The sequence below is a fragment of the Lichenostomus cassidix genome, chromosome Z (genome assembly GCF_008360975.1).
Source record: "Lichenostomus cassidix isolate B80296 chromosome Z, HeHo_3.0, whole genome shotgun sequence".
NCBI lineage: Eukaryota > Metazoa > Chordata > Aves > Passeriformes > Meliphagidae > Lichenostomus > Lichenostomus cassidix.
The window spans coordinates 22,109,298-22,125,100 of NC_139511.1; the positions used below are offsets into that span (position 1 = coordinate 22,109,298).

General features: G+C 42.3%; 2 protein-coding genes across 5 annotated transcripts in view; both read left to right on the forward strand.

The window, feature by feature from the left end:
- The first annotated feature begins 3,934 nt into the window (after positions 1-3,934).
- Positions 3,935-12,774, forward strand: CCDC112 (coiled-coil domain containing 112). 4 transcript variants are annotated; one of them, XM_085043247.1, is made up of 10 exons: positions 3,935-4,023; positions 4,378-4,493; positions 5,647-5,768; positions 7,375-7,464; positions 8,791-8,866; positions 9,411-9,801; positions 10,584-10,991; positions 11,678-11,773; positions 12,365-12,483; positions 12,561-12,774. In XM_085043247.1, exons 1-10 carry the CDS (start codon positions 3,976-3,978, stop codon positions 12,589-12,591), a joined length of 1,497 nt encoding a protein of 498 aa, XP_084899373.1. In that variant the 5' UTR covers positions 3,935-3,975; the 3' UTR covers positions 12,592-12,774. The 4 variants fall into 4 exon arrangements, with proteins under 4 accessions (XP_084899373.1, XP_084899374.1, XP_084899375.1 ...); XM_085043248.1 differs by lacking the exon at positions 12,365-12,483; XM_085043249.1 differs by lacking the exon at positions 7,375-7,464.
- An 85-nt stretch (positions 12,775-12,859) lies between these two features.
- The window catches only part of PGGT1B (protein geranylgeranyltransferase type I subunit beta), a 37,220-nt gene continuing 34,276 nt past the window's right edge, over positions 12,860-15,803 (forward strand). Inside the window, 1 exon segment of the mRNA XM_085043251.1 lies at positions 12,860-13,393. Within this exon segment, the coding sequence (XP_084899377.1) occupies positions 13,257-13,393 (137 nt within the window). The 5' untranslated portion in view covers positions 12,860-13,256.

The following is a 15,803-nucleotide window of genomic DNA, read 5'->3' on the forward strand; positions in this document are numbered from 1 at the left end:
AATAGGATGAATAATTATTCAGTTGTCTTTTACACAGTCAGAAATCAGGAGAAAGTGAAGAATGCGAAAATGATGCCCTCCTGTTCTCTTGGGACCCTTGGAATTTTCCAGGGTTTTTATTTTCCCCCTTTGGTTTCCATTCCAACCTCACTGTGAAATCTAGATTTTAATGAGGGAAGGGAAGGGAAGGGAAGGGAAGGGAAGGGAAGGGAGGAAGGGGAAGGGAAGGGAAGGGAAGGGAAGGGAAGGGAAGGGAAGGGAAGGGAAGGGAAGGGAAGGAAGGGAAGGAAGGAAGGGAAGGGAAGGGAAGGGAAGGGAAGGGAAGGGAAGGGAAGGGAAGGGAAGGGAAGGAAAGGGAAGGAAGGGAAGGGAAGGGAAGGGAAGGGAAGGGAAGGGAAGGGAAGGGAAGGGAAGGGAAGGGAAGGGAAGGGAAGGGAAGGGAAGGGAAGGGAGGTTTACATGAGCAGATATTTCAGTGGATATTAAGAATACAGTTTTTAAATTTTATTTTTATTATTCCTACCATTTATATTCTCCTACAAACACATACTAAAACTAAGTTACTGACTCCAGGCCTCTTTTTATATCTTGTGCTTTTAGTTTCTTTGGATAGTCTACAGGGAACAAAAGATGATAACCAAGCTACCTTTCCTTGCCATTATGCCATCAAGCAAAGTCCCTTCTACCTAAAGCACAGCTTTAAGGAAAATGAGTTGGGGTGAGTGGAAGAGGCACTCATCTGGGGAACAGAAAACAAATCTTCTATAACGCCATTGTCCAGTCTGGAGATCCTTGACTTCTGGGGCAAGTTGAGCATTGGCAGGAGAAGATTCTGGGGGACACTGACACTGGACTGCAGCTGCAGAGCCACAAATCTGTCTGTGTCCAGGCTATCAGATCTGCCAGCATTCCAGGTCAGGAATCACATGAGAAAGTGACGACCACTCAGTCCTCATCAAATAAAGGGGAGCTGTTGGTATCAATATGGGGCCAGGTCATCCCATAAAGAGGAATAGAGACATCCAAAGGGCTGAATGCAGGCTCTGCTATCTATAGACACTAAAAGCTTGCTGTTTTTTTCTAAAAAAAAACAAAACAAAACAAAACAAAAGCTATGCGTTTAGTAGCTATCATGTGCTTCTCAGATGACATCTGGTGGACAAAAGCTAAAGAGATGAAAGCAGCCTGCCTTCACAGTGCAGAACCTTGATCCTTGCTCTCATCTGCACTACTGCACTTACTGCCGGTGTACCTATCAGCTGACCTCCATACTCTGCTTACCCACCCCACGCCCCCAGCTCATTATTACAGTTGCCCAGAATAAGCACGTATCATCCATGTCATCCATGTACCTGCAATAGCTCTTTTTCAGCACTCACATCCATTTTATTTATTTTTTTAAATTATTATTCTGACTCATGTCCTGAGTTTGTTAAATTCTGAGTTGCAAGTTTGAAGCTAGGCTAGAGTGGACACAGCATTTGCAAAAATAAAAATGCAAGGAAAGCCCATGGTAGCAGCAACTCGGTGCTTTTATGGTGTGGGATAATTAGATAATTTTATGAATGCCTTCACAAGTGGATAGTTACACTCAGAGGGTTAAAGGCTTTGATTTCCTCTAATTATTAATTTACTCTTCCTCTTTTAAACTAACTCCAGTTTTCTTCTGTTACAGTGTCTGTCTTTTCTGCTTGATACTTTACAACTGCCCTAATGCATTCATGTTGAGGTCTCAGAAATAAGTCACCAATACAAAGTGAAAAAGAAAAAGGCACTCTGAAGAGAAACATCTACTTAGAAAAGTGTTTCTTCTGGGAATCTGCATCCAATGAATGGATGCTTATATCTCCTGGTGAAATAGGTGGTTTCCTCAAGGATCTCATGGATAGAAATATTAAGTTCTGGTGCAGTCCCATTTCTCTATTTGGCTCGAGGGATTTCAAAAAATGTCAGATACTGCTGAACCAATGCTATGGCATATGAGGCCCCTGCCATAAATAATTTTCCTGTTATCTGCCATTTTTTCTGTTCTATGTATACTCAATTCCTCTAAATGTTAACAACTTTATTTTTTTCCTTGGTGTATTTCCATGCCTTATTTTTGTGCAAAATCTTGAAAGATTTCATGAAGCAAAACACACAGAGAAGTCAAGGATTCATTAACTTCAAACACCAAACTAAGCTGAAAAAAGAATGCAGTAGAGACCAGAAGGTAATTATGTCATTATCTGGATTGCTTCTTCTGGATTCAGATCACTTGCTAACAAAAACGGAAAAGAGGCCATCCAAGAGTTGTGGCAAATCATGGTAGTATTTGGTCTGGCTGAGATGGAATTGACATTCTCTGTTGCAGTTCACATACAGCTGTGCTTTGTGTTTGTAGCCACAACAGTTGTTGGGCTCCTGCTGAGCAGTGCTCAGGTGGCATCAGGGCTGTCTGTCCACCACCTCCCACCAAGGGCAGCAGGCTTGGAGCGTGCAAGAGGTCAGGAGGGGAGACACAGCTTGGACAGCTGGCTCAAACCGACCAAAGACACATTCCATATGATGTCATAAAAAGAAAAGCTAATTGGTGGTGCATTTTTTTAATAAGGTGTTTGTCTTCTAAAGACAAGTGCCACATGTACTGGGGTCATACTTCCCAGGAAGAGGCTGGACATCACCTGCTAAAAGCAATTAGAGAATAAATATTTTTGCTTCCCAGAGTGGCCTTTGACTTGATTTCAACCCATGAGTTTTCATATAATTTTCTCCCTCTGTCCTGCTAAGCAGAGCAAATGATGGAGCATCTGTGTGGAGTGCTGGTGCCCATTCAAGGTGAACCCACTGCAGGCACATCTTGGCTGAAATGAGTTCTGCTCCACAGAGGGAAGGAGGTAATGCCCTGGCACATCTGGAAGCGAATGTTCATCCTTTTACTAGCATCACAAGTCAATGTCCAAATCCCCGGTGCCCAAAGCCAGAAGTAACCAAGCCTAACAATGCTCTGATACCTGAAATATCCCTGCATATGGTTTCCAGAACAACTATGTAGAGTCCTCAGGATTCTGAATAACTCATGAGTAAATGAAAACAATCATAGAGATTGACCATCCAGAAACTGGTGAACTACAGAACAGTACCTGAATTACACTCTGAGTGGGGACACCTTATTGAGGCACTTTCTGAAAACAGGTGATTCCTGTGGAGCAGTGCCTGACCGGTGACCAGTTTGCTGCTCACAGTAACAGGAAAATTGGAAGGGCTCACAGTCACCAAAAGAAAGTTAATGCTAATAAATTACACAACTTGCTTTTTTCTCTTACACCCAATAGTGAAGGCCAAGACAAAGAAGACTTTGAAACACTGCTGGGAAGAGAATACTTTCACAAGCCTTTCAGGTAGCAGTGTGTGAGAACAACCCTCTTTATTTTATGGCAAAAACTATTATCAGCTTTCGAAATGTTTTCCTTTACCTTTTAATTCCTATTCAGCAAGCACAAAAAATATAGTAATAAAATATAAAGGGAAAAATGTACCTGGAAAGTGCTGTTAAAACCATCAATTAGGCAATAAAATGTTTTAAGCAGAGGCCCTTTGGGCAGCATCTGTGAATGCATTTGCGTCACACAACTGGGAAAACACCATCTCCTAAAATCTCTTTTGCAGAAAAGTCACTGCATTAATAATTATTTCTATTCCACAGAAACACTAAATGATAACTCATTTGAAAGCGTGGTTTGTATACATGGGTGAGAAACAAGATCTTGAGAGTCACCCCCAAAACATATTGAATAATGTGGAACTCTTTGCATTCTGACAAGATAATGAAGGTAAAATCAGGCTTTCTTGTAGGAAGCAATCAACACAAAACCTTGAATCCCGACATAACAAAGCCAGGGCGAACAAGACGAGCCCTGCGGCGGCTGAGAAGGGAAAAAAAGAGTTAAAAGGAGTAAGCGAGAGGCGCGGCCGCCCCTCCCCTCAGCGGGCAACATGGCTGCGCTGGCCACGGCCCTGGCGGCGGCGGCGGGGCGGCTGCAGGTAAAGGCCGCCGGCATCGGCCGGAGCGGCAGGACAGCCTCCCGGAGCGGCGGGACCAGCCTCCCGGAGCACCCCGGGCTGTGCCGGGCTGGCCGCCGCACGGTAGCCCCTGTGTCAGCCAGCCGCTGTGGCGGGTCGGCGTTTCCCTGTTGAACAGTGCGCTGGTGTGTGCGGGCGTGACACTCCTCGCTCCAGTGTCGTGCCCGCGCGGCTGAAAATCACTCGAATCGCGCCTGTAGGAAACCGAGCTCTGCACTGTGGTGGTGTCTGCTTGAAAGTAACCAACGAGCATTAAAAAAAAAAAAAAAAAAAAAAAAATTGGTTGTGAATAACGCTTGATTTTGTTATCTACAGAATGAGAGCTGTTCCAGTACTGCAGGTGCTGGCCGACAAGTTCAGAGCTGGAAGATGAAAGCTGAACAAGCTAAGAAAGTTGAATTCATAAGAACTGCAGAAAAGCTAAAAGCTCAGTAAGTTAAACACTTCATAAGTATGTTTTCATTCTGTCCTGGAGGTAACACTAGCTTGTGGTTCGAAGTGAAAATATGATAATGAAATCTTTAGGCTAAAGGTTTCCTTTTCAGGAGCTCAGACAAATTATTGTGGTTGTTACAGTAGTTCAGGATAGGCTTATGAACTCCAAAATGCCCTGTTGTTCCAATTACTATCTGGATTTAGGCCAGTCATCTTTAGTAAGAATTGCTGCTCTGAGGTGCACAGAAGAGGAAGTGTGTGTGGCACAATTGAGTTCTCAGTTTTCTTGCTTAGCTGTGCTTATCCTCTAAGGACCTAAAGCGCTTAAGACATACCAACAAAAGGGGAATTGCAGCAGCAGAACATTGAAAGACCTTACTTAGAGTATCTAGGCCACTGTTTTGGAAAACAGGCGTTCAAGATAGCTCAGGCACAGAAGTGATTTAAATCTGTTTCCCCACACCTTGACCAAGTGCTGATAACAACTACACTGGCAGCTGAAAGAACAGGGAGATTGCTTCTTGAACAGATGAGCTTTATGGGGAATACCTAATGTAGCTGTCTGACTGAAGGAGAGGTTTGTAGTTGTGCATCCTGATTAAAACAGGACACTTAAGTCTCACAGCAGTGTCTTTTACACTGACTGAATCGAGTTCATATTGATTACCCTGGATCCTGGGCTGTGGCTCAAAATTTGACTGCTAGGTAATGTAAATATCCCCAAGCAGCCTGAAATGAGGCATACCATTTAACTGAGGCTCAGCGTCCCTCTGTGTTATCTGTGATGGGGCTCCATCTAGGTGTGCCACTGCATTAATACAGCCTGCCTGCCTGCACTTTCCAAGGAAAATTCTCATAAGGCTCCCAGAGAGTAAGCATGCACATAAAATTTCAGTGTGTAAACCACTGCTTGCCAGTGAGGTGATCTCCTTGTTAATTTCTTCCTCTTGTTCAGGTTATTGAGTTACTTTGGTGTGTAGTCTTACAGCTGCAGAAGGATTTTCCTTGAAAACAGTTGTAGGAATAAACCAGGTATTTGTATAAAAGCTAAATCCTGCTGACACAACCTTGGCTGCACACTAACCTTGGAAAATCTTCGGGTTTGCAAAATGTTTGTGCCTTACTTAGTGTGGCACCCTTTTTTCCTAGGCTTGCAAATATAGAAAAAGAGAAAAATGGATACCTTTATAATAGGAAGAGTGATTTCAGGGTAGAATACAGATTACTAGAGGAACTGGAACACAGCATGACTGTCAGCAGGAAAATGGAAAGTAAGTGGGGTTTCATTTGGACTTGTTTGTCTTTTTTTCTCGTTTAATCTACAGCTGTTTTTGTAAATAGTTTAAAAAATCAGTAGTATAGAGAGATGAGTTTAAGTGGAAGATAGATACTGATAAGTGTGTTATTTCACCACGAGCTTATAAACACACAATTCACTTGCAGATTCACAAGCATAAACATTTTGGGCCTCCTATGTTATTAACTCTTTTCTTTTAATCTTCTATGTAAAACCACTGTGATAGAGAGGTACTGTTCAAAAAATTTAGAATAAATTTTATGTGTGTATTGCAAAATCTAATGTAGTCCAGCTAAGGTACAATAAATATATTCTTACCTCAGCATTCACACACTGATTGCTGCCTTTAAATTTACTTTTAAACAGTTCTGTGTTTGTATTTTTCAAGTTTTTGGGCAATGAGTATTCCTAGTTCAAGTAGTACTGTGAGATGGTACACAGTCTGTCCTATAGTATCTATTCCACTTACAAACTATAATATAATTCAAGAAAAAAAGCTACTCCCTTTACTCACAGTACCTGAATTCTTTGAAAAGTAATCACGTAAATCATGCTATGCTATCTGATATAGAGCAAAATAAGCTGAAAGGAAAGGAAAGGAACATAGAAACAATTGAAAGCTGTCAGGTATACTTACCTTACAAATTTGCATATGTTCTGATGTGCATCTTTTATTTAAAGAGTCTTAGAATATCCTTTACATATTGCAGTCCTTAAGGAAAGTAAGTGTTCTTGAGGAATGACTAAGCTAATAAGTTCAGAATTTTTTCCATAAGTAAGAAGGGAGCATGAAATATGGATGGAGATGATGCAAGGAGATAATAAAGAGGACAGTGATGAGCTGTGTAAGGCACAACATCGCAGATGTGAAAGAGTAAATCCTAAAAGATATAAAAGCGTACAACACCCCCCTCCCCCAATTCCCATTTACTATGTTTAGGTCTTTCGGCGTGATCTGTGTGCTTTTATAGTTTCTGTGGTCTCAGCAGGAACTTAGACCTTCCTTAATCCAAATCTTTTAGAACAGAAGATACAGCTCTTTAGTACCTAAAATGTATCCAGAACTTCATCCTCTTCAGTATTGTATTTATGGACTCATGAGGAGCCAAGTGGTAACAAAGCAGATACGAGCACACATCCTCGGAATACGTGAAAACACTGATTCCACTCTATTTAACAAAACAAATAAAAGAATCTTATTGAAGTAGTACACTTTCAAAGTTTGTTTTCTCTTCATAAATGGGTGGTTTGGAGCCTAGGTCAAAGTCTCCCTTAAAATTCCAGAAGCTATCACCTGTATAGGGAATACTCTCCAAGCTCCCTTTTAGAAATAGGAGCTACTAATTTTAAAATCTGCTGATGCTGTGTAGGGAGATAACATGGACCATGTAGGTCAGCTACATTCAGTTGCCAGTTAAAATGCTTAGTATAATGGCAGTTTCTTATCAGACAGAATTCATGTCCCTGCTTGGATCAAACCCCTCGTTTATTTTTTGCACACTTCATTGCTCTTGTTCTTGTATTGAATTTAATGCACAAAGAAACTGTTAGAACTATTAGCACTTTATTTTGTTTAACAGAAACTAAAATCCTGCAGCAGCTATCAAAAATACGAAACAATGTGAAGAGACTTCAGCAACAATTAAAAGATGTGAAACCTACACCAGAGTGTAAGTCATGATGATGGATTTAAAAACATTTTTCTCTAAGGCAGGTTTTTTGCATAGTTGGACTTGTCTTTCTCTTGTGAACTTGGGACACTCTTCCAGTCTCTGTGAATTTTGCAGGAAACTGTAAAGGGAAGACTAAACCTAGAAATGGCAGAAACCTAAGAAATTGTGAAAGATTATGCAGTTCTCTGTGGAAACAGAAACTTGGTCTTAGAAGTGTGTGTATTTGTTCTTTAAGGCTGTTGAAAGCCAGGTGTTTCCTACCTGTAACATTTACCTTACATAAAATAAAGTTGGTATTCTACTACCATGTAACTCCCTTTAATCCGGTAAGAGGTTACAGAGTAAGTTCTACAGAGAACTCATTTCTAGGCACCACATGGTTTGAAATGTAAACTGGAAAATGCTGCAGCAGTTGGTTCAGTTTGGATGTTTTAAAACCTTTTTGGAAATAGGCTATCAAAGAAGCATTCTCATGTGGTATCTACTACCTTTTGTGGAGCTCAGCTTGAGGCCATCCTACTAGCTGAGGGCTTTCTGATGCTAGATAAAATGCATCCCATTTCATTTATTCAGTATTTTATCTATTAAAAAATCATTATCTTCTTAAACTGTCAGTGAAGATACTAAGAACTAACAAGGCATGAAAGCTGAAATCAGAGGTTTAGATTATATAACTTTACCAAAATACAGGTTAAACTACACATTCAGTGTGTCCATAAACATGTGCTGATTTAAAACGCATTCTAATCTAATAATATGGATTTTCTAATAACAAATGGATTTTCTACCACTGCAAAATAGATCTTCTCTGGACAGCTGTCTTACTGTCTTAAGTTATGACTACTGACAGTACTGAAATTTAGTACTGCTGACAGTACAGAACAAAATCTTACTTTGATGTTTCTTGGTCAGCTTTGTAAAAGTAGTGACCTGCAGGTTAAACTGGATTGCTGCAGCCTGGTATAAATCAGACTTGAGTGTGCTCAAGTCACTAAATGCATTGTTATAAGAAACAAAGTGGAACTCTAGGATAAGGCTGTCTTATTCTGGGAATCAGTTGAAGGTTAGTCAAGATTAGACTTCTGTAGTGGAAATAAACATTTATACTGGGATTTGCATCCAGTTAGCTAAGTCATTTCATAAGCACACCTTTTGAATAAATACAAGTTTGTCTTTCAAGGTTGTTTGAGATGCAAATGCTTGCTTTTTTGTACACTGAAATGTATGTCCTGAAAGTCTCCACAGTCCTGCATTTCAGGATAGTGGTGATAAATACTGTAAACTTCTTAAGTCATACACTTTTTTCCTCTTTTTGTTTTTTAGTTGTTGACAAGATCAAGGAAATGATGGAAGAAATTGAAAATGCAATCAATGCTTTTAAAGAGGAACAGAGGCAAATGTATGTTTTTACATGCTTCAGCGACTAGGAAAAGTGCTTTCATAAGACACAATGAAAACTTTGCATTGATCTAGCAAACTGTTCTTATGATTCACTCTTCTGGTAGTGATTCCTGTGGTATGTAAATCAAAGCACGAGGTATCAGCATTAGAATCTTGATAAACTGCATTTTAGAGAGGCTGTTTATACAGTTATTGCAGCATTCCACTGTGATAACGATTTGCCTATGAATAGGCTTGTTAGATTGTGGAGGGTTTGTTGTTGCTGTTGGGGGGTTTCCCTTTCTCTCTACTGGTGTCAGGAGGGGATTGAGTTAATTCAATGTGTGCCATAAATGTGTTCTTTCAGTAAAAGGGTAACTTAACTCTCATTGTGTAGGGCTTTATTATCGGATCATTACAACCGTGCTGTTACCACTTCAGTTCTTAATCTTTAAAGAATAGCTTTTGTGTGGCATTGAACAATTCCAAAATTCATTTTTGGTGAATGGACAATGAATACTGGATTCTTTTTTTCTTACATTTCAGTGTTTGTCTCTTTTCAGATATCAACAGCTTTTGAAAGAGGAAAAAGCTGCCATTAATGAGCTCAGTTTCTTTGAGAGAAAAGTAGAACTGTGGGCATTAGGGTGCCCAACAGCAGAAAAAGTTTTGAAATTGGCATCAGCCAGAGTCACAGTTGATAAAACACTGGAAAATCATCTGCCCAAAGAAGTAATAGAGTTTGAAAGATTTCTTCAGCGAACAGGAGGGCGGCAAGGAGGCTGGGATGATTATGATCATCAAAATTTTCTTAGAATACGGACAAAATACAGAGGAAGGCTATCTTACATGGATGAAGCCCTTCAGTATCTCAGTGGAAGAACAAAGGAAGATATAGAACAGCATGACAAATGGTATCAAGAATTTGTAATTTTACACGAAAGAAAGAAAGAGGTAAAATAACCCCTCTAGGGTTTTTGGAGATTTAAGAAAAAGTATTTATTTTTAAAATGCATACTGTCTTGGTTTTGTATCTGCCTCTCTGGTAGTAATGCTAGGCAGATTTCTCTTACAGTTGATAGTATATTACTGAGGTCTTTAGTATCCCCAACTTGTCAAAGTATTTGTCCTTAATAAATAATTATGAATAAGCATAGACCTAACAACACAGAGAAGTGGGCTGTGTATTGCCAAAGTATTTTATAAATGCTTTTGATGTCAGTGATCTAGCAAGTTAGGTGCCAAGTCCAGAGCAGTAAATGATCCTGTCTTTCTGTTACACTGGTCCGTAAGAACGTCTGTCCCACCATATAAACAACACACCTATGCCAGGCTGACATACAGAACTATGAGTCCCTCAAGAACTATCCAAGTAATAAAAGATACACTGACGTAAGAACTACTATAAAACAGTGGGTTCATTGGAAAAAAAAAGTAAAGCTGAAATATGTTTGCATTAAAAAAACATATTACATCAACATTCATAACTACCCAAAGTTATTAAGATTGCCATATATGAAACAGTTCTAGCAGACGTCTGTTAAACCTGCTTGTGTAATCCATAAAATAGGAAAAAGGAAGTGAGAAAACAGATACAGGTGCTTCTTTGCTCTGAGTTTTGTCTTCAGTAGACTTTTAGTTCCTATGTGCAGTTTTGGAACATAAGTCTTCATCAGACTGAATCAGTGTGAGTATGTAAAATTTTCATTAAAACCTTGGATTCTGGTCTCTTACAGTCAATTAAAAAGTGGAAAGAAAAGCAGCAGCAAGAAAAAGAAAGAAACTTGAAGGAGAAAGAGAAATCAGAAAAAATGCTCAAGGAAAAATGGGTACAGCGTGAAGAAGCTCAGAAACAAAAAGCAGAAGAAGAAAGAAAAAGAAAACAAGCAGCAGTTGAAGTCTGGAAGAAACAGAAAGTAGTAGCATTTGCAATAGATCAAGCATCACAACTAAAACTAGAAGAGAAAGAGAAGAAACAACAAAAAGAGCACCAAAGCCATGTGAAGTTACTGTTGGAAAGGAATACCTTGCAAAAAAAAGTAAAGGAGGAACTTGAAAAGCTTGAAAATGAGAAGAGAGAAGAAGCTGTAAAGGAGGAAAGGAAGAAAATTGCTGCAGAAGAAACTTCTAAGTTTCAAGAGCATGTGTGTAATTACATCTCCATTTTTGCATGACATTGTTTTAAATTTGCGACTGCCTCCCACAATATAATCAGTTAAACAGGCTTCAGAATCCAAGTTTCATTCATGTAAATCCATTATTGATTCACTACAAATAACAGCATCTCTTGCAGACAAACAGTATGAAACCTGGTTTTAGACGAAGATGTTCCTTTTCTTCAATATCTGCATTCTGCAGGATTTCTCAGGCCCATATTTCTTTATCCATATAGAAGTGGGGTTTTTTGCTTCAGTAAATAATTTACTTTGGAAAAACTGCTTGGGCTTTGTTTCCTAAGAAGACATCAGAGGGTCTTGAGGGTTGTATGCAGGTAGGAGATAGAGAGTTGTGTGAATATCCTGTGGGTTTCAGTACCTGTTAGGAAAAGTCAGATCCCGTATCAATGTAAATGCAATTACCAGAGAACTGGTATCCCTGTCAGTGTTCACACTAGAGTTTTAGAAACAGAGTTTAAACTTCTATTTTTTTTTTCCCAAGCCATGTAACTATAATTTGTTTGTACAGGACAAGCTATAGCATGTAGCTACCTAGTGAAACTTTATTCTCTACTATGACAATAATTTCAAAACAAAAGCCGTGAAAAGGCTGCATGTATATTTTTATATAATTTATTTTGCTAAAGTTTGCTTTTCCCTTCATTATGTTTCAGGATCTACATAAACTGGAGCTAAAGGTTTTACAGAAACACGCTGAAGAGATAAAAAAACAAGAAAAAGACAAAAGATTGGCAAAATTAAGAGAAAAGGTAACTTTTTGTTTTATCTGGAGATGTGTGCAGCTTGGTTGTTTATGCAGACTTTTTTTCATTGATCAAAAAGCACTTATTTTTAATTATCTAAGTGGTTGATAAAGGCAAACAAAAAGTCATGCCTCTTACCATAAGACAAAATTGCAGCAGGTGCAGTTGTTCTTGTGCTTAAAAACAATGGGAGAAATCCCAAGAATTTATGTATCTCATGGCAGTATTTCACTGGGTAAGGCCATCAGGCCTTACAAGTGAGCTGCATATGGTGGCTTTTATTTTTTCAAATGGTTTTCTACCATTGGTTGAATAAGTAGGCTGGCTCCCAGAAGCATTCTGCATTGACTGATATTACAAGAGTGTAACCTTTTAGATTATTAAAATTTAATGACAGCAAGCAGTTGTTGCCACCCTTAGTTTTCACCTTTCTCCCATTCCCTGCGATAGTGTGGAGGGAAGTGTCTCTGGCTAGCCAGCTGTGTTGTATTTACTCTGAACCTGCTGCTACGATGAAGACCCAGTGAGCGCAATGGAATTCCTTTTCTGATGAACCACAAATACGTAGTTATTTTCGGTTGTTTGTTTCATTCTGAGGTGGAGATTCGGGTCACCAGAGAGCGATCCAGGTTGAGCAGTGCTGCCAGAGGCTGGGAGGAGCGCAGGAAGGAGATGGCACCATTAGCTGCAGAGCCGCTGCTGCGCGCTGCTCGGAGGTGAGCAGGGCACCGACGGACGGGCAGAGTGACACCCGTGCGCTTGGACACTTCGTGCCTCTTTCCGTTGTTGTCAGAGCTGTGCCAGCCTGGAGAGGAGGGCCGTAGCTGTCGCCAGCCTGTCCCCGTCGCAGGACGAAGCAGCAGCCAGCGCTTCCCAGGAGCTGGCAGAGTTGGCGTGACCCACGACGTGTGTTACCTTTGTCTCTTGCGAGTGTCGGCTTTGCCAGGCCGGCTGTCGCACCGGCCGGCTGTGATGTCCCTCGGCATTAAAAGCGCGTTTCCCTGCTAGCTGGTTGTGGCTGCCCCTGTAGCGGGGGCCGTCACCCCGCTGCAGCGAGCCCAGGCGCTGCTTCCCTCTCCCGGTTCCCTTCCGCCGCTCCCGCTCCCTTCCCCGTTCCCTCTCACCGCTCCTTTCCCGCTCCCTCTCCTTTCCCTCTCCCCGTTCCCTCTCGCCGCTCCTTTCCCTCTCCCCGTTCCCTCCCGCCGCTCCTTTCCCGCTCCTTTCCCTCTCCCCGTTCCCTCTCGCCGCTCCTTTCCCTCTCCCCGTTCCCTCCCGCCGCTCCTTTCCCTCTCCCCGTTCCCTCCCGCTGCTCCTTTCCCGCTCCTTTCCCTCTCCCCGTTCCCTCCCGCCGCTCCTTTCCCTCTCCCCGTTCCCTCCCGCCGCTCCTTTCCCGCTCCTTTCCCGTCCCGTCCCGTCCCTGTCCCCGCCCCGGGGCGGGCGCCGCGGGTGACGCGATCGGGGCGCGCCGGGCGCGGGCAGCAGCGGCGAGATGGCGGCGGCGGCGGCGGCGGCGCCGTGCCTGGGGGAGCCGGAGCGGCTGGACTTCCTGCGGGAGCGGCACGTGCGCTTCTTCCAGCGGTGCCTCCAGATCCTGCCCGAGCGCTACTCGTCCCTGGAGACCAGCAGGTAGCAGCGGGCCGGGCTCCTGCGGCGGGCCGCGCGGGGGGAAGGCGGGGCGGGAGGAACCGTGACCGCCCGGCGCCCCCCGCCCGTCCGGCCCCGGCCGCTCTCCCCTCCCGCCGGCGGCGCGGGGACCGGAGGCCTCTCCCGGAGCGCTGCCGCCTCCCGAGGCCGGGGGCAGGGAGCAGCAGCCCGCGGCCGGAAGGAAAACATCCCTGTCGGTCTGCCGGCCGGCAGACGGCTCCCAGAAAATACGTGTTAATGGAGGGGTGTAGTCACTGCTCGCGTAAACTGCTTGACATCCACGAGGGAAGACTTGTTGATCCGTCTAATCTGTTTTAAATCCAGTGCTTCACTCTCTTAATCTGTCCTGGAAGCCATTTTAAAATAAATCGCTTAAGCTTCACTTCAGCACGCAGAAGACTGGTTAATGTAACAAATATTTTTAAGTCTTCTTTGCCTAGTATAAAGGAGAAAATACTACTGAGGTAGATTCCTCACTTTGAATTAGAGGGACATTTGTTCCTCTAGTGGCTTCAGAATGTACTCATGTGATATTCTTCAAGTCTTCACCTGAGATAGTTAGTTACATCTGAGGCGTAGGAAGACCAGTAATGTGATTATCAAGTTACACTTGTTAAAATATTGGAGATGTGTAGATGGTTTGATAATCTTAATCAACCAATAAAATAGTGAGATTGTTTCCAGTTTGTAACGTTGTACAAATCATGCTGTGAAGAATGCTCAGTGGCTTTGAACAGGGCATCCTGCTTTATTTCAGTTAAGAACACAAACACGTGGCATAAAGGTGTAAGGACTAGTATGGATGGTGCTGAGCTGTGTGTGGAATAACGCAGCTTTGTATTGAAGTGGAAAGTTAGAAATGGGACTACTGGAGAGGGGCCAGCAGAGGACTTCGAAGATGGTTAAGGGCCTCGATCATCTGTCCTGTGAGGAAAGGCTGGGAGAGCTGGGCCTGTTTAGCCTTGACATGACTAAGAGAGTGTGTGACCAATGCATTCAAGTATGTTGAAGGGTGGGTGGCAAGAGGGTGGGGCCAGACCTTTTCAGTGGTGGCCTGTGACAGGGCAGAGGGCAGCAGACACAAACACAGGAAGGTCAATCTCAATATGAGAAAAAACTTCATCACTTTGGGGATGTCTGATCACTAGAGTTTTCTTCGCTGTAAATACTCAAAACCTGCCTGGACACGGTCCTATGCAGACTGCTCTGAGTAAACCTACATTAGGAGAGGGGAGTTGTGTAAGATAATCTCCAGAGGTCCTTTTCAACGACAGCTATTTTATAATTTTGTGAAATTTTGATTGCAGAGCTGTAAATCATTTATTCATTAAAAATTAGCTGGTGTTTCAGTCTACTTTCTCAATTATTTTAGATGACAGCAAGAGGAAATACAGGCATCCTATGTTCAGCAGTTTATATGCCTTAAAATTACAACAGCATGCATACAGAGGTATTAGAGTGATAACACAAATAGCTAACTTTAGCCCCGCTGACATTTGAAAAAGGCTAAAGAAATGGGATCTCTTCAGCCTAGAGGAGGAGGGATCTAATCAGTCTTCCATTAGTGAGAAGCTACTTACAAAGAAAGGTGGAGGTGTACATTGTGCAAGGGAGTATGGTGATGGGTCAGGAGGCTGTGGGAATGAGGTGCTTCTGGAAGGGTTGTGTGGCTGTAGGAACAATGTTCTTCACTGTTAGAGCAGTTAACCATGAACAGCTTGTCCACTGAGGTGATGGAGTCACCTTTGAGGACATGGCTTGACAGGGTCCTGGGTCATCTCTGAGGCTCTGTGTTCTGCAAAAGGTGGGACCAGTGATCTCCAGAGGCCCTTGGCAGCACAGACGTGTTCTGCAAGAGTGCACACCTGTCTCTCAACAAATTCTAAGTGGGGGATTGAGCCATAAATGCATCATCCTGTTTGACCTCTAGAGTGTTAAGCTTGCCTTTTTGCCAAGTTCAAGGTCACTGAGTTCAGCAAACCTCTGGATCTGATACAGCTACAGAAAAAATGATGTTATCCTTTAATTTTCCGTTCTGAATTAGAGTGGTTCCATTGTGAGTTAGATGGGAAAAGTCAACTAAATTAAAGAGAAATCTGTTAAATAAATGGTCATTTGTCAGTGAGACTTTTTTTTCACTGCACTGCAGCAGAAAACTGTATTTGTTGTCACCAGACAAGGGTGGTAGAGAGTGAAATTTTCCTTGCTCTGCTGGTGCATTCTGGCTTAAGCTGTAGATTGTCAAACAATAACAGAAAATAAAATTCATTTCATGTTCTCTACTTAGCTTCTTGGCTCGAAGCCTTTTAAATTATTTTTATCTGTAGTTATTGTGTACAGCAGTAGTTGCAGCAAGAATAGTTTTGAAGCATTGTGGTTGACAGTGTTTCAT